The 27,801-nt window shown below is 49.5% G+C and overlaps 1 protein-coding gene across 7 annotated transcripts in view; it reads left to right on the forward strand.

Moving 5' to 3' along the window:
- The window catches only part of LOC147090581 (uncharacterized), a 142,026-nt gene that overhangs the window by 70,650 nt on the left and 43,575 nt on the right, over positions 1-27,801 (forward strand). For all 7 annotated transcript variants that reach the window (XM_085977342.1, XM_085977341.1, XM_085977340.1 and 4 more), the window contains 7 exons: positions 1,949-2,061; positions 6,846-6,972; positions 9,694-9,817; positions 13,189-13,316; positions 13,411-13,491; positions 21,847-21,918; positions 22,774-22,851. In XM_085977342.1, the coding sequence (XP_085833468.1) occupies positions 1,949-2,061; positions 6,846-6,972; positions 9,694-9,817; positions 13,189-13,316; positions 13,411-13,491; positions 21,847-21,918; positions 22,774-22,851 (723 nt within the window). The remainder of the gene's footprint in view (positions 1-1,948; positions 2,062-6,845; positions 6,973-9,693; positions 9,818-13,188; positions 13,317-13,410; positions 13,492-21,846; positions 21,919-22,773; positions 22,852-27,801) is intronic.

A 27,801-nucleotide genomic window follows, 5' to 3' on the forward strand; every position in this document is an offset into this window, starting at 1 on the left:
CGAATTTCTGGGCCAATGTTTCCACTTGTGGGGAAGAGCATAACTCGAGGCCATCAATATAAGATAGTCACCAAGAAATCCAATAGGGAATTCAGAAGAAACTTCTTTACCCAGAGAGTGGTGAGAATGTGGAACTCGCTCCCACAGGGAGTCGCTGAAGCGAATAGTATACATGTATTTATGGGGAGGCTAGACAAACATATGAGGGAGAAGGGAATAGAGGGTTACGCCGATAGATTTGGATGAGGAAAGATGGGAGGAGGCTCGAGTGTAGCATAAACGCCGGCATGGACTGGTTGGGCCGAATGGCCTGTTTCTATGCTGAATATCCTATGTAATCCTATGTTTCTTTGTTAGGCAGCTGCTCACCGAGGTCAGAAGCAGCAGCAGGAAAGAACTGGCTTTCTTTTTTTAAGCACCTCTAACACTGAAGTGTGTTCGTACTCCTGCACACACTTTGGGAGCCCTTGCCAAGCCGTGCCTTTGCGCTCTCTGTGTTCAGGTAATTGGAGTGCGTCCCTACGCACAGAGAGGGTGTGCGCTCCATGTCAGGCAATCAGACACTACCTGTGTAAATTTGGTAGCTTGATCAGGAGACTGATGGGAACAGGAGGAGGCCATTCAGCCCCTCGAGCCTGCTCCGCCAATCAAATGGCTGATCTTATCTCCATCCACCCGCCTTGGTTCCATAATACTTAATGCCCTTACCTAACAAAACCAAAGACTCTTGGTGATGGGTCTCCGAAGACCCTTTGGACCAAAAATGAATGTGGTGGACATGTGTCAGATGTAGGGTCTTTTTTTCCTTCCTGTAACGTGGAGCTGTATAGGAAAACTTGCTTGCAATGATGGAAGGTTCCAACCCTCTTAAAGATCCCAATGGGAACCCATAAATTTGCCTGTATGGTCAGAAACCATCTACAAATGATATTGGTGAAGCAGGAGAAAATGTTTTTTCTTTGTGATTTTAACAGATGTTCCCCTTATATCTTGGCTCTGGATGAATCCATCCCAAACCAAGCAGGGAATACCAATGTACCAAATTACTTTCCATTCACTCTCATTGTGTAGAATTCCCCTGGGCTCAATCCTTTCACAGGGCTCCCATTGTATAGAGTTCCAATCGAGGCAACTCTAACTGCATGACAATGGATCCAATTCGTTCTCATCTCATCCACCATACAGAATTCAAATGGGTTCGGTTCTTTCCCATTCTACAGAATTATCATTGGATCTAATTCTTTCCCATTCACTGCAACTGTACAGCATCCCAATCCATTCCCGTAATTCCAGATGATCCAAACTCCCTCCCACTGTAACAAATGTTTTTAAATGTTTTTTTTTATTCGTTCATGGGATCTGGGCGTCACTGGCAAGGCCGGCATTTATTGCCCATCCCTAATTGCCCTCGAAGTTGATGGTGAGCTGCCGCCTTGAACCGCTGCAGTCCGTGAGGTGAAGGTACTCCCACAGTGCTGTTAGGGAGGGAATTCCAGGATTTTGACCCAGCGCCGATGAAGGAACGGCCGATATATTTCTAAAGTCAGGATGGTGTGTGACTTGAAGGTGGTGGTGTTCCCATGCGCCTGCTGCCTTTGTCCTTCTAGGTGGTCGAGGCCGCGGGTTCGGGAGGTGCTGCCGAAGGAGCCTTGGCGAGTTGCTGCACTGCATCTTGTAGATGGTACACACTGCAGTGGATAAACCACTTCCACAAAATTCTTGGAACACGTGTAGAATATTTCCGAATCAACTAATGTTAAATTATGCGATCCGTGCACGTCACTCCCCTTTCTCGTCGGTCTGAGGCCAGTTTACTGTGCAGTGCCCCACTCAAGGAGAATGTTGGATTTGGTGGTGATGGGACAGTGCACTATTCAGAGTCGCGAGATGAGCATGCTGTTGACGTTTGCCAAGTTGCTTTTAGTTTCTCATACTCTTTCATATCTAGGAGCTGTGCAATCGGAGGCAGATGTTGAGGAGGAAGTCAATGCAGAACCTCTGACAGTGGGTGAAGAAAGGAGATGTGAAAGGGTGATGAAGAAAATGCAGCAAATGAAGAAGGTAAAAGGCATATATAATGTTAGTGAGTGGTTTAAAATGCTCATTCCTTGGTTCTTTAAAAGGTATTGGCGCACAATATTTTTTCTCTCGCGTTCTCTCTCTCTCTCCTCGTCTGACTCCCTCCCTTGGGTGCAGCTCCATCGGTGTCAGCGGCCTCTAATTGGCAGTCAGGAAATGACTGGCGTCATCCCAACCGTGGGGCCCGTGAGAAAGTGAGTCTCTGCTGCTGTTGACGGCCTGAGCAGTCAGCTCGCACGAATGGTCATTCACGTGCGGACCTTGATGCCGCACATTGGCAGATTGTCATTGGACCGTGATCAGTATCGGTGTCAGCCATGGCTCAGTTGGGCAGCACCCTCGCCTCTGAATCAGAAGGTCGCGGGTTCCGGTGTCACTCCAGAGACAGAGATGCACTTCCTCACAGCTTGTAGAAAATATCAGGGCATAAGGGAGAATTTCTACCCAAAATTCACAAAAATATGCCCTGAATTCAGAAATTTGAATGACGACCAAAAACTCCCATACCTACTCGGGGAACAGAGAAATTGTGTAACCTTAGCGGCACATGATGTTACAGCTTGCCATAAACAGAGGGACAACCACTAAATATAAGAAAAGAGTATATACAAATTATATGAATGTATATTTATACACTCAGGGATATATCTGTTTATACACTGTATGGATAGATCTGCGTTTATGTGTTCAACCATAAATGTTTTTCGATGCTTTGGCAACATAAAATGTACCTTGTCATCATGCCAATAAAGCGATTTGAATTGAATTGAATTGAATTGACTTGAGCACAAAAATCTCGGCTGACACTCCCAGCGCAGTACTGACGGAGTGCAGCACTGTCAGAGGTGCCGCCTTTCGGATGAGACGTTAAACTGAGGCCCCGTCTGCTCTCTCAGGTGGACATAAAAGTTCGTGTTGCACTATTTTGAAGAAGAGCAGGGGAGTTCTCCCCGGTGTCCTGGGCCAATATTTATCCCTCAATCAACATCACTAAAAACAGATTATCTGGTCATTATCATGTTGCTATTTGTCAACCCCAGACCTGCATGAGGTTGAAAAAGCCATCTGACAACTGAAGAACAAAGCGGCCTCAGGAGCAGATGGAATCCCCGCCGAGGCACTAAAGCATGGCAGAGAAGCACTACTGGCGTGAATTCATGAACTCGCCTCTCTTATCTGGAAGGAGGAGAGCATGCCAGGGGATCTCGAAGACGCTGTAATTGTGACGATCTTCAAGAAAGGTGACAAGTCCGACTGCGGTAATTACAGAGGAGTTTCCCTGCTGTCTGCCACAGGGAAAGTCATCGCAAGAATCCTCCTCAATCGTCTTCCCCCAATGGCCGAAGAGCTCTAAGGGGCACAATGGACATGATCTTCACCGCACGTCAATTACAAGAGAAATGCAGGGAACAGCGCCAACCGCTGTACATGGCCTTCTTTGATCTCACAAAGGCCTTCGACACTGTCAACCGTGAGGGATTATGGAGTGCCCTCCTCAAATTCGGCTGCCCTCAAAAGTTTGTCACCATCCTCCGCCTGCTTCACGACGACATGCAAGCCGTGATCCTGACCAATGGCTCCACCACAGACCCAATTCACGTACGAACCGGGGTCAAGCAAGGCTGTGTCATCGCACCAACGCTCTTCTCGATCTTCCTTGCTGCAATGCTCCATCTCACTCTCGGTAAGCTCCCCACTGGAGTGGAGCTAATTTACAGAACAAACGGGAAACTGTTCAACCTCCGTCGCCTCCAGTCCAGATCCAAGGTCGTCCCATCCTCTGTTGTCGAATTACAGTATGCAGATAACACGTCTGCGCTCACTCGGAGGTCGAACTCCAAACCATCGTCAACACCTTCACTGAAGCGTACGAAAGCATGGGCCTTACACTAAACATCCGTAAGACATAGGTCCTCTACCAACCTGCCCCCGCCACACAGTACTGCCCCCCAATTATCAAAGTCCACGACAAGGCCTTGGACAACGTGGACCACTTTCCATACCTCGGGAGCCTACTGTCAACAAGGGCAGACGTCGACGACGAAGTCCAACACCGCCTTCAGTGTGCCAGTGCAGCCTTCGGTCGCCTGAGGAAGAGAGTGTTTGAAGACCAGGACCTCAAACACGGCACTAAGCTCATGGTCCACAGAGCAAGTGATACCTGCCCTGCTGTATGCCTCAGAGACATGGACCATGTACAGCAGGCACCTCAAAGCACTGGAGAGGTACCACCAACGCTGCCTCCACAAGATCCTGCAAATCCATTGGCAGGATAGGCGCACCAATGTCAGTGTTCTTGCTCAGGCCAACATCCCCAGCATTGAAGCTTTGACCACGCTCAATCAGCTCCGATGGACGGGTCACATTGTCCACATGCCCGATACGAGACTCCCAAAACAAGCGCTCTACTTGGAGCTCCGGCACGGCAAGAGAGCCCCAGGTGGGCAGAGGAAACGCTTCAAGGACACCCTCAAACCTCCTTGAAAAAGTGTAACATCTCCACCGACACCTGGGAATCCCTGGCCCAAGACCACACAAAGTGGAGGAGAAGCATCCGGGAAGGCACCGAACACCTCGAGTCTCTTCGCCGGGAGCAAGCGGAAGCCAAGCGCAGGCAGCGCAAGGAGCGCACATCAACCCAAGCAGCCCACCCACCCGCCCCTTCAACCACCGTCTGCCCTACCTGTGACAGAGACTGTAGGTCCCGCATTGGACTCATCAGTCACCTGCGAACTCATTTTTAATGTGGAAGCAAGTCATCCTCGGTTCCGAGGGACTGCCCAAGAAGAAGTAGTTGTTTGTGGGAGCTTGCTGTGCACAAGTTGGCTTGCCGTGTTTCCTACATTACAACAATGACTCCACTTCAAAAAGTACTTCATTAGCTGTAAAGCGCTTTGGGTTGTCCGTTGGTCGTGAATGGCGCTATAGAAATGCAAGTTAGGCGCCATCACGGTCTACATGTGAATAATAACCATTCGTGCGAGCTGACTGTTCAGGCTGCCAACAGTAGCAGAGACTCACTTTCTCACGGGCCCCACAGTTAGGCCACAACTGGAGTATTGCGTCCAGTTCTGGTCACCACACTTTAGGAAGGATGTGAAGGCCCTTGAGAGGTTGCAGAGGAGATTTACCAGAATGGTCCCGGGGATGGGGGATCTTAGCTACAAGGACAGGTTGGAGAAGCTGGATTTGTTTTCATTAGAGCAAAGGAGGTTGAGGGGTGATTTGATCGAGGTGTACAAGATTATGACGGGTTTGGATCGGCTAGACGGGGAAAGGCTGTTCCCACTAGTTGATGGTACAAGGACTAGGGGACACAGATTATAGGTTTTGGGCAAGAGATACGGGGGGATGTGAGGAAAAACTTTTTTACGCAGCGAGTGGCGAGGACCTGGAACTCGCTGCCGACGGAAGTGGTGGAAGCGGAGACACTCAATGTTTTCAAGGGGAGACTGGATAGGCATTTGAGGAAAATAAACTTGCAGGGCTACGGGGATAGAGCGGGGGAATGGGACTGACTGGATTGCTCCACAGAGAGCCGGCACGGACTTCAATGGGCCAAATGGCCTCCTTTTTCCCCAGCCAAGGTTGCATTGAACACCGGCAGCGCCTCGACCACTGCCCCAGCCAAGATCACTGAGGAGCATTTTAGCAGTCTTCCACATCCAGTTCTGAAGTTATTATCCATCTGTGTACCCCTTTCAAAGCCATTCCCAATTGAGAGGGGGGAAGGACTACGTTCAGAGGTGAGGGAGGAGGCCTGGGATGATTGCCTGCACCAAAGGTTTCTTTTACTTGGACAGATGCCGCTGACTGTTAACGTGCTGGTCTCGGGCCAACAATGGCAGCAGAGATCCACCTCCGCATGGTTCCCACAGGCTTATGTTGGGATGTTGTCCTCTGGCCTGCTAATTAGAGGCCACTAACATCTGTGGAATTGTACTCGAGGGAGGGAATCAGGAGAGGAAAGGTGTTTTCTGCCGGGATTACCCCTTACACTTCCACTTCCCTCTTCCCCGTTCCCCCTCTGCTCCTCCCTCGCTCCTCCTCCTCCTCCCTCCCCCCGCGCCCCCTTTGCCCTCCGGGCTCTCGACTCCGCGGCCTGCTCCCCCCTCTCCCTTCCGCAGCCGGCCCCCCCTCTCCCCTCTGGGCTCCCAGGGTAGATGCAGAGAGGATTTTTCCCCCCTCGTGAGGGAATCTAGACCTAGGGGACATCATTTCAGAATAAGGCGAAACCCTTTTAAATCGGAAATGAGGAGGAATTTCTTCTGAGGGTCATCGATCTTTGGAATTCTCTTCCCCAGAGAGCTGTGGAGGCTGGGTCATTGAATATATTTAAGGCAGAGATAGACAGATTTTTGAACGATAAGGGGGTCAAGGGTTGTGGGGAGCGGGCAGGGAAGTGGAGTTGAGGCAAAGATCAGATCAGCCATGATCTTATTGAATGACGGAGCAGGCTCGAGGGGCCAAATGACCTACTCCTGCTGCTACATCTTATGTTCTCCTCTCCGGGCCCCTCTCCCCTCCGGTTCCTCCCCTCCACGCCCCCACTCCCTCCTCCTCTCCCCGCCGCCTCGCCCCCTCCTCCTCCTCCCTCCGCCCCCACTCCCCGCCGCCCCTCTTCGCCTCAGTGCGAGAGTGGGAAGAGGGGGAAACTGTGTGGACACCCTCCTACCTTGTGTGTCAGTAACCGTATCAAGCTCTTCTACTGTTTTTTGACGAATTCATTCGGTGACATTGGTTTTCACACTGTTCTTAACTTCAAGGCAGGAGTAAAAGAAGCTGACAAGAAGATTGAAGGAGTAAGTGACCAGCCTATCGTGATTGCAGCAAAACTGGGTCAGGAAGCAGAGGAGCAGAATATGGAGAAAAGCGACGCGACGACCAAGCCAGGTAACCGAGTAAAAACAATGCCCCCAAGATGGCTCCCTCAAACCTCAGAGGGTCCTCGGGGACTTCTAGCTGCGTGTCTCCATTTGTTGACTTACTAGCACATCCCTTCTGTTTCCGTGCGCTCGTAATAATTGCTTTCCACAAAGCCAGCACTGTCTTTCAGAGAAAGGGCAAGGGGCTCCTGAGAAGTGTCAATAATTGCAGTCGATTTCTTCACCCCCCCCCCTCCCCACACACAACTGGGAACAGGAGCATTGTGGTTACGTTGCTGGGCTAGTAATCCAGAGGCCTGGACTAATATGCCCAAAGACACAAGTTCAAATCCCACCACGGCAGCTGGGGAATTTAAATTCAGTTACAGGAAACTTTCTGGTATCCGGCACTGACGGGACCGAGCTGTTGCCGTCCCATCAAAACTGACGGACAAACCAGTGCTAATGTTAAAACATACGGAGCTCAGAAGCTCCGTGTGAAGCAACAAACCCTGTTGCAGCTTCAAAACAGTCGGCCGTAGCTTGCAAGCGTCTCTGTAGCTAAGCAACAGCTTCAGCTAGACCTTGCAGAGCCTGACTGGAGAAAAAAAGCAACAAAGAAAGAAAACTTACCTGAACCGACTCCTGAATTTTGCCGGTGGATACAGCTTTCCGGACATTTAACCTCCAGATAAACGAAAGTTTGTAATTAAATAAATCTGGAGTAAAAAGCTAGTATCAGTAATGGTGCCCATGAAACTACTGGATTGTTGTTAAAAACCCATCTGGTTCACTAAAGTCGTTTTAGGGAAGGAAATCTGCCGCCCTTACCCGGTCTGGCCGATATGTGACTCCAGACCCACAGCAATGTGGTTGACTCTTAACTGCCCTCTGAAATGGCCTAGCAAACCACTCAGTTGTCAAGAAGGTGGCTCATCTCGAGGGCAATTAGGGATGGGCAATATATGCTGGCCAGATCCCATGAATGAATTAAAAAAAAAAAAAAAACCAGAACAGCTTAAAATAACATTACTCTAAAAGCAGCTATTTCTACTGACCTGCCCAGAGATATCTACCAATTGTACATGAATACAGGATGCTCAGTGGTAACCTGTTTGAACACGCGGGGTTAGATTTTCATAAAGCTGTCGGGAAGGAGGCGGGACTACAACTTTCGGGTTTTAGTCCCGCCTACATCGACGTTCGGCCAATCCACACAATTTTCCCTTGATTGACCTTGTTAAGCCCGCCCAGCGGGCTCAGCAGGCCAATTAAGGGCCACCCGGCAACAGGTGACGTCACAGACTGAAATTTCATCTGTCAAGAGGTCTTGACAGATGAAATATCAGTGTTTCACAGCTGTTTGAAGCTGTCAAACACTGACAGTCTGACTTCTAACCTGAGTCCTTCTACACAGACTCAGTTAGAAGTCTCACCGGCAATGAAAGCTGAAGGCTGTCACTTTTGACAGCTCGCAGCCATTTTGCTTTCAGTGCCGGCTGAGTGATGGACTCCCGACGCCTACAGGAAGAAAGGCTGTTAAGGTAAGTTCAGGTAATTTAAACTTCTTTACACACTTTAGACACATCAAACACACTTACCTTTGCACTCATGCACCCATCACTCACCTGAACGCTGACATCGCGACCCCTCCAAGTCCTTCAACCCGCCTGCTCTAACCTGGCGTGGTTTGGAGCCGTCGGGAATCCCACACGACACCCCTCAAAATAGGGATTAGGCTAAAAACTGCCTGTTAACTACCTGTTAACAGGCAGTTAATTGGCACTGGTCCCTTCCCGCCTCGGGTCGGCGGGTCCCAGTGCGGGGCGGGTACCCGCCTCCCCTGAAACTTACGTGAAGGTGGGTTTTGGGCGGTGTAAAGTCCGCGCCTCAATAATACACAGACTTCGGGAGAACAGCTTAACAGGTACTTTACTGAACAAGAGGCAGCTTGAAACTGAAACTACAGAAGCCTGCTAGGGCCTTTTATACAGGGGTGGTCACTGCCGGTACTGCAGTCTAAGACCAGTTATTCCCTTAAAGGTACATACACAACAGGTGGGATGGTGTCAGGACCCCCGAAATCAGGATTCCCCCCCCCCCCCCCACACGCCTGAAACCCCGCCTGATGGCTCCAGGAAAATCGACCCCGCAGTTTCTCCTGGGAGGGCAGGGGGGAGAGATCTGATGACTCGTAGTTTCAGAGAATAATCATCTTTCGTATGGTAGTAGCAAAGCAAATCAAATGTCACTATCCAAGTCATATCCAGGCCAAAGCTTGCGGTGTAACAGCGTGGATATCTTGTAGGCTGCCTGCGAATTTCCTCTGAGGGCAGTGCTCAATGATGTGCTCCAGGGCCTGATCAGGAGCTCCACAGTCGCAGGATGGGGATGCTTTAATCTTCCATCTATGGAGAAGGTGGCAGCCTCTACCGTGACCTGTTCTGAGGCGGTTTGATGGTTATCCACAGTTTGCGAGGAAGGTTTGATCATTCAGGTTGTACTGTGAGGTAAGGAATCTATTCCGTATGTCGCAGTTCTTCCAAGCATTTCGCCATCGGTCATCAAGGCCGAGGGGAGATTGCTGAAGGGCTTCGGCGACAGTGCAAAATGTCCTTCAAGATTTGAGACGGGCTGGCGGTAGGTTGGCCACGTCGGCCTGGAAAGCAGACCACGAAGAAAGCGTTCAGGCTTACACAGCAGATGTATCAACTGAGTGTGGTTTTTTTTTCTCTCTCCTTCAAAACAGCACTTCAACTAATTGTGAGTAACCTGGATTCTTCGAAGACCTTTGGCGAGCTGCAGATTGCTATCATCTGCTTCTTCATGAAGAGAAAGTTGTCGGTCACATCCATCAGCATCAAGAAATCCAGGTACAGTGATGCACAACGTTCCCTCGAATCTTTTTCTGGGGGGCCGCGCGGCCCATTCAAAATTCTGCGCATGGCACTGTTTTTCCATTTAAAAGCTGGTGAGCCGGCTGCACGGCACCTCCAGAACTCTGCACGACCACGCCACAGCTTAAAGGGAGCGTTGGTGATGCACGTGATCGCCATTCACGTGTCCGCTGTGGCTCAGTGTGTAGCACACTCCCCTCTGAGTCAGAAGGTCGTGGGTTCAAGTCCCACTCCAGGGACTTGAGCACATAAAGCTAGGCTGACACTCCCAGTGCAGTGCTGAGGGAGCGCTGCGCTGTCGGAGGTGCCGTCGTTCGGAGGAGACGTTAAGCCGAGGCCCCGTCTGCTCGCTCAGGTGGACGCAAAAGATCCCATGGCACTATTTCGAAGAAGAGTAGGGGGAGTTATCCCTGGTGTCCTGGGCCCAATATTTATCCCTCAATCAACATCACTAAAACAGATTATCTGGTCATTATCACATTGCTGTTTGTGGGAGCTTGCTGTGCATAAATTAGCGGCCGTGTTTCCTACATTACAACAGTGACTACACTTCAAAAAGTACTTCATTGGCTGTAAAGCACTTTGAGTCGTCCAGTGGTCGTGAAAGGCGCTTTCGAAATGCAAGTCTTTCTTTCATTGGGACAGTGGTCTGCAGGTGTGTTCTGTTTCCACTTATTTTGTGCTTGTTCCCTGTACCCTTTAATAGCCAGAGCAAGTAGGGGTCGCAGGTTCCCTTCCCTGAAGGTTATTTGTGAACCAGTTGAATTTTAAAGACAATCCAACAGAGTGGCACAGCTTGCCATGGTGGGATTTGACTTCTCGACCTCTGGGTTGCTGTATACCAACAGCCAGCCACAACACCTTGCATTTATATAGCGCCTTTAACGTCGTAAAACGTCCCAAGGAGCCAACCTCAGGACGTCCCAAGGAGCGTTCTCGAGCAACATTTGACACAGCCACATAAGGAGATATTAGGGCATTTGATCTAAAGCTTGGTCAAAGAGGTAGGTGTTAAGGAGGAGAGAGAGAGGCGGAGAGGTTTAGGGAGGGAATTCCAGAGCTTGGGGCCTAGACAGCTGAAGGCACGGCCACCAATGGCGGAGCAATTAAAATAGGGGATGTTCAAGAGGCCAGAATTGGAGGAGCGCAGAGATCTCGGAGGGTTGTAGGGCTAGGGGAGGTTACAGAGGGAGGAGCGAGGCCGTGGAGGGATTTGAAAATGAGGATGAGAATTTTTAACATCATTTATAACCATTACCCAGTACACCGCCACACCCGTGGGCCAATGGCAGAACTGTACATCGACTGTAATCCTTCAATGCAAAAAAAAAAACCCACTTGCAGATTGCTGGTGCTGGTTGTGAGTGAATGTGCGAAGTGTTGCCCATTGTATAATGAGATTGTTGGGTGGGTGAGGGAGGACGATGGCGCTTTTCTGGCTCTTGTGCCCCAAAAAAAAAACTTCCCGCTGCCGTGTCATCCGTTGAACTTTTCTTGGTTGAAGCTTCTGATGACGCATCAAGCCACCCAGTTCGTGCAAATGCCGCCATCCATTTTGACTAAGTGCCAAGTCATTCTTGCAAAACTTTTGCAGCCGGAGGCCAATCAGGCTGGCCGTTTTGAAGGTCTCGTTGAGTTGTATCTCAAAAGTCTACACTTGTTGTCCCTGCCACCCTGGGCCTAAGTACAGCTGCAGCGGGAACAAGACACAAGGCGACCTTAAAGCGAGAGGAGCTGTGAAGGAGAAAGCCCGACTTGTGCACTGGGACAAGCCTGAGTCTCAGCGCACAATTTGGGCTTTCTCCTTCACAGGAATGTGGGGCGTTAGAGCTGGCATCAGCAGCCCTGGGGAGGGCAAAGAAAGAAAGCACTTGCATTTCCACAGCACCTTTTACAACCTCAGGACGTCCCAAAGCGCTTTACAGCCAATGAAGTACTTTTTTGAAGTGTAGCCTCTGTTGTATTGGAGGAAGCGCAGCAGCCAATTTGCGCAAAACAGCAATGTGATAATGACCAGATCATCTGTTTTTAGTGACGTTAATTGAGGGATAAACATTGGGCCCAGAACTCCCACTGCTCTTCTTCCAGTACTGCCAGGGCATCTTTTACGTCCACCTGAGAGGATAGACAGGACCTCGGTTTAACGTCTTAATCAGAAAGGCGGCATCTCTGACAGCGTGGCACTCCTCAGTAACTGCACTGGAGTGTCGGCCTAGATTTTTGTGCTCGCATCTCTGGAGGGGGACTTGAACCCACGACCTTCTGACTCAGAGGCGAGAGTGCTACCCACTGAGCCACGGATAACACTTTCTGCAGTCAAACAGTGTGCTGATCCTTACTGTCTTGGGTGCATTACTGGATGGCAGCTTTTTTTTTCCCTCTTCCACGGGATGTGGGCGTCGCTGGCAAGGCTGGCATTTATTGCCCATCCCTAGTTGCCCTCGAGAAGGTGGTGTTGAGCCGCCGCCTTGAACCGCTGCAGTCCGTGTGGTGAAGGTGCTCCCACAGTGCTGTTAGGGAGGGAGTTCCAGGATTTTGACCCAGCGACGATGAAGGATCGGCCGATATATTTCCAAGTCAGGATGGTGTGTGACTTGGAGGGGAACTTGGAGGAGGTGGTGTTCCCATGCGCCTGCTGCCCTTGTCCTTCTAGGTGGTAGAAATCATGGGTTTGGGAGATGCTGTCGAAGCCTTGGTGAGTTGCTGCAGTGCATCTTGTAGATGGTACACACTGCAGCCACGGTGCGCCGGTGGTGGAGGGAGTGAATGTTTAAGGTGGTGGATGGGGTGCCAATCAAGCGGGCTGCTTTGTCCTGTATGGTGTCGAGCTTCTTGAGTGTTGTTGGAGCTGCACTCATCCAGGCAAGTGGAGAGTATTCCATCACACTCCTGACTTGTGCCTTGTAGATGGTGGAAAGGCTTTGGGGAGTCAGGTGGTGAGACACTCGCTGCAGAATACCCAGCCTCTGGCCTGCCCTTGTTCCCACAGTATTTATGTAGCTGGTCCAGTTAAGTTTCTGGTCAATGGTGACCCCCAGGATGTTGATGGTGGGGGATTCAGCGATGGTAATACTGTTGAATGTCAAGAGGAGGCGGTTAGACTCTCGCTTGTTGGAGACAGTCATTGCCCGGCACTTGTGTGGCGCGAATGTTACCTGCCACTTAATCAGCCCAAGCCTGATCGTCGTCCAGGCCTTGCTGCATGCGGGCATGGACTGCTTCATTATCTGAGGAGTTGCTAATGGCGCTGAACACACTGCAGCTTGATCCCAGTAACACGGTAAATTCCCTACCGCCTTCCTACCTCATGTTCTGTGTTTTTCCTCTCCTCCCCCTAACCCCCTTAGAAAACGCGGCCAGGTAACTTTTCTCTCCGGAAAGGACCTAAATCGAGCGGTGAAGTGCAACGGGGAGCTGTTGCTGGGCCATGCCCTGCGATTGCGTAGACCACAGCAAGTTCAGAAATCTGCAGCAAGTAAGTTGAAGGCTTGATTGATTTTTGATACCTGCACACTTATCATGGGAGAAATTAATTATTTTTGTTAAATACAATGATTTGTTTTTAAAAGTTGTCCAGGGCAAGAAACGAAAGCTTAAGTCCAACTGGGACTCCCCGATCCCGGCAAAGAAGAGAAAAGTTCGGAAAACGTGTACGTAACTGCCTTTTGGATCTTTTAAAGTGGTGTTATGTGGCCACAGTAAGGTGGTGGGACCTGCATGTGGCGTGGGCCAATGTTTCCGGTGAGCTGCGTATTGTTCTGCACGACCTGTCCCTTTAAATTTCTGCGCAAGCGCGGTATTTGTTACATAAAAGCCGGTAAGCGGCCCGCGCGGGACCTTTCCCGTTACACACAGTTTTAAAGGGAACATTAGTGTGGGCTCAAACCCCGCCCCCCCCCCCCCCCCCCCAAACCGTGCCCTGTTCACCGAGGTCCCTATCTAGAATCATAGAATGGTTAAAGCACAGGAGGTGGCCATTCGGCCCGTCGAGCCCGTGCCGGCTCTCTGCAAGAGCACTTCAGCCAGTCCCACTCATAGAAACATAGAAAAATAGGAGCAGGATTCGGCCCTTCGAGCCTGCTCCGCCATTCAATATGATCATGGCTGATCCTCTATCTGAATACCATATTCCCGCTCTCTCCCCTTACCCCTTGATGCCTTTTGTGTCTAGAAATCTATCTATCTCCTTCTTAAATAAATTCAGTGACTTGGCCTCCACAGCCTTCTGTGGTGGAGAATTCCACAGGTTCACCACCCTCTGAGTGAAGAAATTTCTCCTCATCTCAGTCCTAAATGTCCTACCCCGTATCCTGAGACTGTGACCCCTCGTTCTTGACCCCCCAGCCAGGGGAAACATCCTCACTGAATCTACCCTGTCAATCCCCCTTAACAATTTTATATGTTTCAATGAGATCACCTCTCATTCTTCTATACTCTATGAAACATAGGCCTAGTCTACTCAGTCTCTCCTCATTGGACAATCCTGGCACTGCAGACTGACACAAAGTAATTATTCAACAAGTCTGCAATTTCTTTATTTGCAATATCACAGAAACCCCACAGTGCAGATAGAGGCCATTTCGGCCCATCGAGCCTACACCGACACATATCCCACCCGATCCCCGTAACCCCACGTATTTAATCCCCCTAACACTAAGGGTCAATTTATCATAGCCAATCAACCTAACCCGCACATCTTTGGACTGTGGGAGGAAACTGGAGCACCCGGAGAAAACCCACGCAAACACGGGGCGAATGTGCAAACTCCACACAGACAGTCACCCGAGGCCGGATTCGAACCCGGGTCCCTGGCGCTGTGAGGCAACAGTGCTAACCACTATGCCACCGTGCTACTATATCACCCGCATCTGTCTTTACGGGGCCCACGTTACCCTTGACTACTCTGGCGAGTTCCAGCAGGGAGCAGTTCCCATCGGGCCGAGGCAGCCCCAGCACCAGCACCCCCACTACCCCTCGGTCAGCACTCCCTTCACCGGGCTGTGGTAATGAAGCGCGGAGGCCGGCTCCAGTTCATTGATCCAAGGTTCGGGTTTAGGCCCCAGAAGGCCAGACCTCAAGGCTGGGTGGCGTTTGGGTCCCCGCGGCCAGTACTCACCACTCGGTTGTCCCGTTTCCCCATGGCTTCTCCCCCCACAAACTGATTCCGTCCATTTAGAACCAGCCCCCGCCCTTTCCACGGAGCCCTGCAAATTTTTTTTCCTTCAGCTACTTATCCAACTCCCTTTTTGAAAGCCACGATTGAGTCTGCCTCCACCACCCTCTCAGGCAGTGAATTCCAGATCATAACCACTCGCTGCGTAAAAAAGTTTTTCCTCATGTCGCCTTTGGATCTTCTGCCAATCACCTTAAATCGGTGTCCTCTGGTTCTCGACCCTTCCGCCAATGGGAACAGTTTCTCTCTCTCTACTCTGTCCAGACACCTCATGATTTTGAACACTTCTATCAATCTCCTCTCAACCTTCTCTGCTCTAAGGAGAACAACCCCAGCTTCTCCAGTCTATCCACGTAACAAGTCTCTCATCCCTGGAACCATTCTCGTAAATCTTTTCTGCACCCTCTCTAAGGCCTTCACATCCTTCCTAAAGTGTGGTGTCCAGAATTGGGCACAGTACTCCAGTTGAGGCCGAACCAGTGTTTTTTACAGGTTAATAAGAACATAAGAAATAGGAGCAGGAGTAGGCCAATCGGCCCCTCGAGCCTGCTCCGCCATTCAATAAGATCGTGGCTGATCTGATTCTAACCTCAAATCTACTTTCACTCTCCATCCCACCCGAACCCATGTGATCTCCCGGGAGAGGCGAAAAACCAGATTAAAAAACCTAGTGGCCAATTTGGGAGATAAAATCTGGGAAATTCCTCTCCGACCCATCTAGGCGATCGAAACTCGTCCAGGAGATCACTCTGTCCCTGTATTTCCTGCAGTACTTACCTTCTGTAAGAGGTGATCTCCACCCCAGCCAGGAACAGGCCCAATTTACTCTTGAAGGACTCCTAGCTGGCAGCCTGTTCCCGAGGTCTCCACTAATCCCTGTGAATAGAACCATCTCCTGAAATCTAACACAGAATTAGAACACAAGAAGTAGGAGCAGGACCAGGCTACACGGCCCCTGGGCCCGCTCCGCCACCCACAGGGCCATGACCGATCCGAACCTAGCCTCATGTCCGATTTCCTGCCCGCTCCCCGTAACCCCTAATTCCCCTTACTTCCAGGAAACTGCCTATTTCTGTTTTAAATTTATTTAATGATGGAGCTTCCACAGCTCTCTGGGGCAGCAAATTCCACAGACCTACCACCCTCTGAGTGAAGAAGTTTCTCCTCATCTCAGTTTTGAAAGAGCAGCCCCTTCTAAGATTATGCCCCCTAGTTCTAGTTTCACCCATCATTGGGAACATCCTCACCGCATCCACCCGATCAAGGTTCATCATAACTTCCTTGCTTTTGTACTCTATGCCTCTATTTATGAAGCCCAGTATCCCGCATGCATTTTTAACCGCTTTCTCAACCTGCCCTGCCACCTTCAACGATTTGTGCCCACATACCCCCAGGTCTCTCTGTTTATGCACCCCTTTAGAATTGTACCCTTTAGTTTATAGTGCCTCTCCTACATTACATTATCTCGTCCACATCACTGCGGAGATGCCAGGATCTGAGGGATTGGTGCTTACCCATTGTGGGGGAGTGTGGGAGGCTAAACCCTCTGGGCCTCCTAGTGTCTGGCTTCAGAATGTTAAAAGCCTTGGAGTATATGTGGAATGTAATGGGGAGGTTGGGGCATTCTTGCACTCGCCCCCAAAGAAGTGGTGGTGAAGTAAATCCGCAGCGATGCGTGTGCGGTTAGAGAGTGGATCTCGTGCTCTTTCGCTGGCCGAATGGGTGCAATCCCATAAAAATCGGCAGGTCCCACTCCACCACGTTACCTGCGCTTAACTAAGAAAGACTTGCATTTATATAGCGCCTTTCACGACCACCGAGCGTCCCGAAACGCTTTACAGCCAATGAAGTGCTTTTTGGAGTGTGGTCGCTGTTGTAATGTAGGAAACGCAGCAGCCAATTTGCACACAGCAAGCTCCCACAAACAGCAATGTGATAATGACCAGATAATCTGTTTTTAGTGATGTTGATTTGAGGGATAAATATTGGCCACAGGACACCAGGGGGAGAACTCCCCTGCTCTTCTTCGGAATCGTGGCCATGGGATCTTTTACATCCACCCGAGAGAGCAGACGGGGCCTCGGTTTAAATCCCATCTGAAAGACGGCACCTCCGACAGCGCAGCGCTCCCTCAGCACCGGCACTAGGGGAGCGTCAGCCTAGATTTTTGTGCTCGAGCGCCTGGAGTGGGACTCGAACCCACGACCTTCTGACTCGGAGGTGTGGGTGCTACCCACTGAGCCACTGGCTGACACAGCAGGGCCACCAGTTGGCGCTTGGCCTCCCTTCCCTGCGCTCGGGAGGTGGGAAAAATCAGCCGGGGCTTTGCTGCTGCCCCTGGCTGTCCAGTGACTCTCCCGCTGGATGTCGGATGAGGACGGGAGCAGGCTCAACAGGATCGCTGTGTGGGTTGTCTTAGTGACTTTAGCGGGTAACCACACTGAGCACAATCACTTCAGTTCTTCTTAGTGCCCGCCATTACTCTCGGAACAAGCATTCTGGGGTTGTGGTGGGGGGTGGATTTGGCCCCAGGGTCCCTGACCCCAGACTAGGGAGATGCACCAAGTTCAATTTCAGATCTATGCTAGCTGACTTGATCTCGCTACTGATTACCATGCAGTGACCCCCACCCCCGACCACCCTCCTCTGCTGGAACGCATGTGTGATTTTAAAATTATCATCATTGTTTTCAAATCCCCCCAGGGCCTCGCCCACCTCCCTATCTCTCTAATCCCCTCCAGGCCCACAACCCTCCGAGATCTCCGCTCCCCTCCAATTCTGGCCTCTTGAGCATCCCCGATTTTAATCACTCCACCATTGGCGGCCGTGCCTTCAGCTGCCTGGGCCCGAAGCTGTGGAATTCCCTCCCTAAACCACTCTTTCCTCCTTTAAGACGCTCCTTAAAACCTACCTCTTTGACCAAGCTTTTGGTCACGTTCCCTAATATCTCCTTATGTGGCTCGGTGTCAAATTTTGTTTTCTAACACTCCCGTGAAGCAGCTTGGGATGTTTTACTGCGTTAAAGGCACTGGATAATTTGCAAGTTGCCGTTGTGTAACGTCGCGTGACTACAGGGTCAGGCTTGGGCTGGGGGGGGCAGTGCAACTTCCGGGTGACACGGAGGATTTATGAATGATTTCGCTCTTCTGGACTGCACTCCTGCACCTTCATATGTAGACCTGGGTGTCCTTGTGCACCAGTCGCTGAAGGTAAGCATGCAGGTGCAGCAGGCGGTGAAGAAGGCAAATGGTATGTTGACCTTCGTAGCGAGAGGGTTTGAGTACAGGAACAAGGATGTCTTGCTGCAGTTGTACAGGGCGTTGGTGAGACCACATCTTGAGTATTGTGTGCAGTTTTGGTCGCCTTATCTGAGGAAGGATGTTCTTGCCATGGAGGGAGTGCAGCGAAGATTCACCAGGCTGATACCTGGGATGGCAGGAATGACGTATGAGGAGAGATTGGGTCGATTGGGCTCATACTCGCTGGAGTTTAGAAGAATGAGAGGATATCTCATTGAAACTTATAATTTTCTAACAGGACTAGATGCAGGAAGGATGTTCCCGATGGTCGGGGAGTCCAGAACCAGGGGTCACAGTCTAAAGATAAGGGGTAAGCCATTTAGGACAGAGATGAGGAGGAATTTCTTCACCCAGAGAGAGGTGAGCCTGTGGAATTCTCTACCACAGAAGGCAGTTGAGGCTAATTCATTAAATATATTCAAGAAGGAGTTAGATATATTTCTTAAGGCTAAAGGGATCAAGGGATATGGGGAGAAGGCAGGGACAGGGTACTGAATTTGGACGATCAGCCATGATCTCATTGAATGGCGGAGCAGGCTCGAAGGGCCGAATGGCCTACTCCTGCTCCTATCTTCTATGTTTCTATCAATGATTTGGATGAGGGAACCAAATGTAATATTTCCAAGTTTGCTGACGACACGAAACTAAGTGGGGTTGTGAGGAGGATGCAAAGAGGCTTCAAGGCGATTTAGACAAGTTGAGTGAGTGGGCAAATACATGGCAGATGCAGTATAACATGGATAAATGTGAAGTTATCCACTTCGGTAGGAAAAACAGAAAGGTAGAGTATTATTTAAATGGTGATAGATTGGGAAATGTTGATGTACAAAGGGACCTGGGTGTCCTTGTACACCAGTCACTGAAAGCAAACATGCAGGTGCAGCAAGTGGTTAGGAAGGCAAATGGTATGTTGGCCTTCATTGCAAGAGGATTTGAGTACAGGAGCAAGGATGTCTTACTACAGTTGTACAGGGCCTTGGTGAGACCACACCTGGAGTACTGTGTGCAGTTTTGGTATCCTTGCCTAAGAAAGGATATACTTGCCATAGAGGGAGTGCAGCGAAGGTTCACCAGACTGATTCCTGGGATGGCAGGACTGTCGTATGAGGAGAGATTGGGTCGACTAGGCCTGTATTCACTAGAGTTTAGAAGAATGAGAGGGGATCTCATTGAAACGTATAAAATTCTGACAGGGCTAGACAGACTGGATGCAGGGAGGATGTTTCCCCTGGCTGGGGGGGTCTAGAACGAAGGGGTCACAGTCTCAGGATATGGGGTAAGACATTTAGGACTGAGATGAGGAGAAATGTCTTCACTCAGAGGGTGGTGAACCTGTGGAATTCTCTACCACAGAAGGCTGTGGAGGCCAAGTCACTGAATATATTTAAGAAGGAGAAAGATAGATTTCTAGACACAAAAGGCATCAAGGGGTATGGGGAGAGAGCAGGAATATGGTATTGAGATAGAGGATCAGCCATGATCATATTGAATGGCGGAGCAGGCTCGAAGGGCCGAATGGCCTACTCCTGCTCCTATTTTTCTATTCTATGTTTCTAGATGTCATTGGGTACAGATCACACCAGGGCAAGTTGTAAAATTGAATTCCATAAATCTACTCACTTTTGGGCCAGCACCAGGGTGGGAAAGTGACCATGGAAGCCGACAGATTGTCATGAAAACCCAACTGGTTCACTAATGTCCTTCAAAGATGGTAACCTGCCGCCCCTATCTGATTCGGTTTACCTGTGACTGCAGTCCCACATTTACGCCTTTGACTTTTAATCCCCTCTGAGGTGGTCTGGCATGTTGCCCAGTTGTCGGATCACATAAGTGTGGCCTCGCCAACGCCGCCGACATGCCAGGGGCAAATTGGGGGAGGGGGACTCCTCTGTTTCAGGGCAGCGAAGGTCTTTGGAACTTGCGGGAGCCGAGGAAAGACTAACGCTGAGGAGATCTTGCTCTTGCGCAAAGAATAATCAAGGGGCAAAGAATCCAATTAATCCAAATTAGTCCGTAAGATCCCACCCAATGGGTGTCACTTGTGTACAGGCTCAGTGGTCTAAGGCACTGCCTGGTCCGGTCACGGAGCCGTGTAGTCCCAGGTTCGATTCCTGGAGAGTGCTGAATTGGTTGATAATCGTCAGGGTGTCATTTGAATAGATATGGGGCTTGCCTGGCCTTGACCCTCCGCACCACCCAAACCCGCGACCTCTACCACCTAGAATGACAAGGGCAGCAGGCGCATGGGAACACCACCACCTCCAAGTTCCCCTCCCAGTCACACACCATCCCGACTTGGAAATATATTGGCCGTTCCTTCATCGTCTCTGGGTCAAAATATGGAACTCCCTCCCTAACATCACTGTGGGAGTACCTTCACCACACGGACTGCAAGAAGGCAGCTCAGCACCACCTCCTCAATTAGGGGATGTGCAATAAATGCTGGCCTTGCCAGCGATGCCCACATCCCAGGAACGAATAAAAAAAAAAAACTGGCCTATCACAAAATAGTGCCCTTCAATCATGTTTATGCCAGTTTGGGTGGGCCAGTCTCTTCAGGGAATTATAGTGTCTTCCTCATAAAGCCCAGAGGATGTTAGCTTGTCAGGCCCCATAATTCCACTGGCCTACCATAAAATAGCTTCCGACAAGTGCGCGTTGGAATCGGGTGAGCAGCGGATCGGAGCAGCTGGATATCTCGATCAGTGTGGGGTCCTATCAGCAGCGGGTCGCACTCTTGTCTCTTTGAGTCAGAAGGTGGTGGGGTTTGAGTCCCACTCCAGGGACTCGAGCACCAAATCCAGACTGCCAGTACCGAGGGAGTGCTGCGCTGCCGGAGGTGCCGTCTTTTGGATGAGGCGTTAAGCCGAAGCCCCATCTGGCTCTTTCAGGTGGACGTAAAAGATCCAAGACGCTATTTAAAAGAAGAGCAGGGGTGTCCTGGGGGTCAGCATTTATCCCTGAACCAATACCTCAAAGCAGATTATCTGGTCGTTAGCACATTGCTGTTTGTGGGATCTTTCTGTGCGCAAATTGGCTGCCCCCGTTTCAATTCAATTCAATTTTATTTGTCATATATGCAGCAGACGTGTGTACTGCACAATGAAATGTTGATTTTTACGAGTCCTCCCAACATTGGAATAAATATGGCATAACAATGATAAAATACTAATAGAAATACTGTACAGTAATAATAAATAAAATAACAGTAATAAATTATACGTTCATGAGTCTTATGGCCTGGGGGTAGAAGCTGTTTCGAAACCTGCTGGTACGAGACCGTATGCTTCGGTATCTCTTACCGGACGGGAGCAGGGCGAAGAGTTTGTGGCTGGGGTGGCTCGCGTCTTTAGTGGAGATGCTTCCTACAGTAAAACAGTGTCTACACCTCAAAAAGTACTTTGTTGGCTGTAAAGCGCTTTGGGACGTCCTGAGGTCGTGAAAGGAGCTATATAAATGCAAGTCTTTCCTTTTCTGTGTGTGTTCACATTGTTCCCATTGTTACTCGGTTCTTTATTTTTCTTTTCCCAAAGCATTAAGTAAGAAAAGCAAGAAGAGGGTCGTGTCCCTACTGAAGAAGAAAAAGAAGAAAAAACAGAAGCTAAGTATGTGCACAAACCTTTCCTAAAATGAATCTGTACTTTACTGGCGGTCTTCAGCATAACCCATTACTTCCTTCATGCTGCCTCTCATCCCGACAGCACCCTCAAGGGCAATTAGGGATGGGCAATAAATGCTGGCCTTGCCCACAATGGCCACATCCCATGAACGAATATCTGGAAAAAAAAAGTTAGTTCTCCTTTTTTGTACAGTTCTGAGGCTTAAGGGGCTTGACAGGGTAGATGCTGGGAGGATGTTTCCTCTGGCTGGTGAGTCTAGAACCAGAGGTCGCAGTCTCAGAATAAGGGGTCGGCCATTTTGGACTGAGATGAGGAGAAATTTCTTCACTCAGAGGGTGGTGAATCTTTGGAATTCTCTGCCCCAGAGGGCTGTGGATGCTGAATCGTTGAGTATATTCAAGGCTGAGATCGATAGATTTTTGGACTTTTGGGGAGTCGAGGGATCGGGTGGGAAAGTGGAGTTGAGGTCGAAGGTCAGCCTTATTGAATGGCAGAGCCGGCTCGAATGGCCAACTCCTGCTCCTATTTCTTATGTTCTTGAGCTTAATTGGCCCAAAAACAATCGTGCCCCCTACACCAAGTCCAATTCCCAGTTTGTGCTGAGCAGCGGGCGGTGGGGGTCGGGGGGGGAAGCACTTCAGTTGGCCTCGGTGTCCCTGGGCTCGTGAGTTAGCCAGGGTCCCTGCCCCTGACGACTGTCCCGTGGCCTCCCCGCCGTTGGCAAACGCCTGTGTGTGGGGATGTCAGAAGAGGGACATGGCTGGGCTCACCTGGATCTCGCTCATCATGCGGGGACTTCTGTTGAATTCTGTTGTCTCCAATTTTATATTTATTCCGCAGAAGCTGAGAAAACCGTGGTGGTGGTGGAGGAGGAAGCATCTCCACTTAAGAAGAAAAAGAAAAGAAATCAGGAAAAAGGTGTGTAAAGAAACCCTTGTTTTTGTATTTTTCACAACCTCTTCAGTACCACACAAGCTGGTTGAGAGGCACAGTGATCCCAGACTGTCTGCTAGGTCAAAGGTCAAATTAGTAATCACAGACCCCCCCCCCCATCGAAATTCTAATATGAAAGTGCTGCATGTAAGGAGTGTTCTAATAATCCTTTAAGAAAACAGATACTTACAGATTTCAGTGAGATGGGTGTGCCACACTATCGTCGATCAGCTTTTTGGCGCCCCGCCACCAGCCTTGGTGACCACGGGATTACCCTGGCGCTCTTCGCGCCGCTCCTCCGCACGCGCGCACGCTCCCCTCCTAGGGGAGACGGCCAACCCACTGCGCTGCACAATGTGGCGGCCGCACTCCGGCTCCCATCTCGCACCGAGCCCGCCCCTGGCCGCCGCTCAATTCGCTTACTCTTGACCACGGCACTCGCATTATTCCACGGAAACCCCCCCCCCCCCCCCCGCAAAGTTTCGGAGGGCCTCCACTTGAGAACCACTGCGCTCGGGGCGCACAGACGAGTGAATGGCCCAACTCTTTCTTTTCAATCTCGGATGTGATGCTTTCAAGGCCGGCCTCAGTTGCCCTGAGATGGTGGTGGTACAACTGAGTGGCTTCAGAGGACAGTTCAGTGAACCACATTGGTGTGGGACTAGATTCACATCCAGACCGGGTAAGGACTTCAGGTTTCCTTCCCTTAAGGATATCAGTGAACCAGTTGGTTCTGACAATCCGACAGCTTCATGGTCACTTTTACTGGTACCAGATTTTTTTTATTTCAATTTTTTTTTTTCTTAAACTGAATTCAAACGGTGGGATTTGAACTCATGTTATCTGCATTACTAATCTACGGCTCTGGATGACTAGTAATGCAGATACATAATCGCTTTGTTATCATACCCCTACCTAATTGACTGACTGTGCATGTTTATGGGTGGCAGTAAAGATGGAAAATCACAGAATCGTAGAAATTTACGGCACAGAAGGAGGCCATTTGGCCCGTCTTGTCCAAGCCTGAACATCGTCCGGGTCTTGTTGCATGTGGGCACGGACTGCTTCATTATCTGAGCAGTTGTGAATGGCGCTGAACACTGTGCAATCAGCAGCGAACATCCCCATTTCTGACCTTATGTTGGAGGGAAGGTCATTGATGAAGCAACTGAAGATGGTTGGGCCTTGGACACTGCCCTGAGGAACTCCTGCAGCGATGTCCTGGGGCTGTGATGATTGACCTTCAATCACCACAACCATCTTCCTTTGTGCGAGGTATGACTCCAGCCAGTGGAGCATTTTCCCCCTGATTCCCATTGACTTCAGTTTTACTCGGGCTCCTTGATGCCGCAGTCGGTCAAATGCTGCCTTGATGTCAAGGGCAGTCACTCTTACCTCACCTCTGGAATTCAGCTCTTTTGTCCATGTTTGGACCAAGGCTGTAATGAGGTCGGGAGCAGAGTGGCCTTGGCAGAACCCAAACTGGGCATCTGTGAGCAGGTTATTGGTGAGTAAGTATCGCTTGATAGCATTGTCGATGACACCTTCCATTACTCTGCTGATGATTGAAAGTAGACTGATGGGGCAGTAATTGGCCGGGTTGGATTTGTCCTGCTTTTTGTGGACAGGACATACCTGGGCAGTTTTCCACATTGTCGGATAGATGCCAGTGTTGTAGCTGTACTGGAACAGCTTGGCTAGAGGCGCGGCTAGTTCTGGAGCACAAGTCTTTAGCACGACAGCTGGGATGTTGTCAGGGCCCATAGCCTTTGCTGTATCCAGCCATTTCTTGATATCACGTGGAGTGAATCGAATTGGCTGAAGACTGGCTTCTGTGATGGTGGGGACCTCGGGAGGAGGCCGATACGGATCATCCACTCTGCACTTCTGGCTGAAGATGGTTGCAAACGCTTCAGCCTTGTCTTTTGCACTCACGTACTGGGCTCCACCATCATTGAGGATGGGGATATTCATGGAGCCTCCTCCTCCCGTTAGTTGTTTAATGGTCCACCACCATTCACGACTGGATGTGGCAGGACTGCTGAGCTTTGATCTGATCCGTTGATTGTGGGATCGCTTAGCTCTGTCTGTAGCATGCTGCTTCTGGTTTTTAGCATGCATGTAGTCCTGTGTTGCAGCTTCCCCAGGTTGGCACCTCATTTTTAGGTACGCCTGGTGCTACTTCTGGAATGCTCTTCTACACTCCTTTATTGAACCAGGGTTGGTCCCCTGGCTTGATGGTAATGGTAGAGTGAGGGATATGCCGGGCCATGAGGTTACAGATTGTGGTGGAATATAAGTCTGCTGCTGCTGATGGCCCACAGCGCCTCATGGATGCCCAGTTTTGAGCTGCGAGATCTGTTCTGAATCTATCCCATTTAGCATGGCGGTAGTGCCACACAACATGATGGAGGGTGTCCTCAGTGTGAAGACAGGACTTCATGCCTGTGAAGGTATGAGAGCGGTATTGAGTAGAGTGGATTGGGAAAATAGATTAAAGGGTAAGACGATACATGATCAGTGGTGTACATTTAAGGAGTTATTTTACAACTTCCAAAAAAATATATTCCACTGAGAAGAAAAGGGTGTAAAAGAAAAGACAGCCATCCGTGGCTAAGTAAAGAAATCAAGGATAGTATTCGACTAAAAACAAGGGCATATAAGGTAGCCAAATCTAGTGGGAGGATAGAGGATTGGGAAAACTTTAAAAGACAGCAAAAAATAACAAAAAGATTGATTAAGAAAGGGAAGATAGATTATGAAAGTAAATTAGCAAAAAATATAAAAACAGATAGTAAGAGGTTTTTATAGTTATATAAAAAGAAAAAGGGTGGCTAAAGTAAATGATGGTCCCTTAGAGGATGAGACCGGGAAATTAATGGTGGGAAATATGGAGATGGCAAAAACACTGAATTAATATTTTATATTAGTCTTTACAGTAGAAGACACTAAGAATATCCCAACACTGGATAAACGGGGGGGCTAAAGGGGGGGAGGAGCTAAACACGATAAAAATCACTAAGGAAGTGGTACTCGGTAAAATAATGGGACTCAAGGCGGATAAATCACCTGGACCTGATGGCTTACATCCTAGGGTCTTGAGGGAAGTGGCGGTAGGGATTGTGGATGCATTGGTAATAATTTTCCAAAACTCCCTGGACTCGGCAATGGTCCCGGCAGACTGGAAAACTGCTAATGTAACACCCTTATTTAAAAAGGGCAGTAGACAGAAGGCTGGAAACTATAGACCAGTTAGCCTAACATCTGTGGTAGGTAAAATTTTGGAGTCCATTATTAAGGAGACAGTAACAGGACATTTGGATAATCATAATTTAATAGGACAAAGTCAGCATGGTTTTATGAAGGGGAAGTCATGTTTGACAAATTTGCTGGAGTTCTTTGAGGAAGTAACATATAGGGTGGATAAAGGGGAACCAGTGGACGTAGTGTATTTAGACTTCCAAAAGGCATTTAACAAGGTGCCACACAAAAGATTATTGCTTAAGATAAAAAACCATGGGATTGGGGGTAATATTCTGGCATGGATAGAGGATTGCCTATCTAACAGAAGGCAGAGAGTTGGGATAAATGGTTCATTCTCAGACTGGCAATCAGTAACTAGTGGTGTTCCACAGGGTTCAGTGCTGGGTCCCCAACTCTTTACAATCTATATTAACGATTTGGAGGAGGGGACCGAGTGTAACATATCAAAGTTTGCAGATGATACTAAGATGAGAGGGAAAGTAGTGAGTGAGGAGGACATAAAAAACCTGCAAGGGGACATAGACAGGCTAAGTAAGTGGGCAGAGATTTGGCAGATGGAATACAATACTGGAAAGTGTGAGGTTATGCACTTTGGCAGGAAAAATCGTAGAGCAAGTTATTATCTTAATGGCAAGAAACTGGAAAGTACTGAAGTACAAAGGGATCTGGGGGTCCTGGTGCACGAAACTCAAAAGGTTAGTATGCAGGTGCAGCAAGTGATCAAGAAGGCCAATGGAATGTTGGCTTTCATTGCTAGGGGGATAGAATATAAAAATAGGGAGGTATTGCTTCAGTTGTACAAGGTATTGGTGAGACCGCAGCTGGAATACTGCATACAGTTTTGGTGTCCATACTTAAGAAAGGACATACTTGCTCTCGAGTCAGTACAAAGAAGGTTCACTCGGTTAATCCCGGGGATGAGGGGATGGACATATGAGGAGAGGTTGAGTAGATTGGGACTCTACTCATTGGAGTTCAGAAGAATGAGAGGCGATCTTATTGAAACATATAAGATTGTGAAGGGGTTGGATCGGCTGGATGCGGGGAGGATGTTCCCGATGATGGGTGAAACTAGAACTAGGGGCATAGTCTTAGAATAAGGGGCTGCTCTTTCAAAACTGAGATGAGGAGGAACTACTTCACTCAGAGGGTGGTAGGTCCATAGAATATGCTGCCCCAAAAAGCTGTAGAAGCTACATCATTACATAAATTTAAAACAGAAATAGACAGTTTCCTAGAAGTAAAGGGAATTAAGGGTTACGGGCAGGAATTTGGACATGAATCTAGGTTCGGATCGGTCATGGCCCTGTGGGTAGCGGAGCGGGCCCAAGGGCAGTGTAGCCTGATCCTGCTCCTATTTCGTGTGTCTAATTCTGTTAGATTCAGGAGATGGTTCTGTGATAGTGGATTGCCGGTTAGGATCAGATCAGCCATGATCTTATTGAATGGCGGAGCAGGCTCGAGGGGCCGATTGGCCTACTCCTGCTCCTATTTCTTATGTTCTTATGTCTCCACAATGACTGTCCGGTGGTCACTGCTACCAATGCTGTCATGGACAGATGCATCTGCGACAGGTAGATTGGTGAGGATGAGGTCAAGTGTAACAGAGGGTGGTGGGGGTCTGGAACTCACTGCCTGAAAGGGTGTTGAGCCAGAAACCGTCACCACATT

This window comes from Somniosus microcephalus, unplaced genomic scaffold (assembly GCF_052327205.1).
Source record: "Somniosus microcephalus isolate GS21.2 unplaced genomic scaffold, FLI_Smic_1.0 unresolved_chr4, whole genome shotgun sequence".
Taxonomy (NCBI): Eukaryota; Metazoa; Chordata; class Chondrichthyes; order Squaliformes; family Somniosidae; genus Somniosus; species Somniosus microcephalus.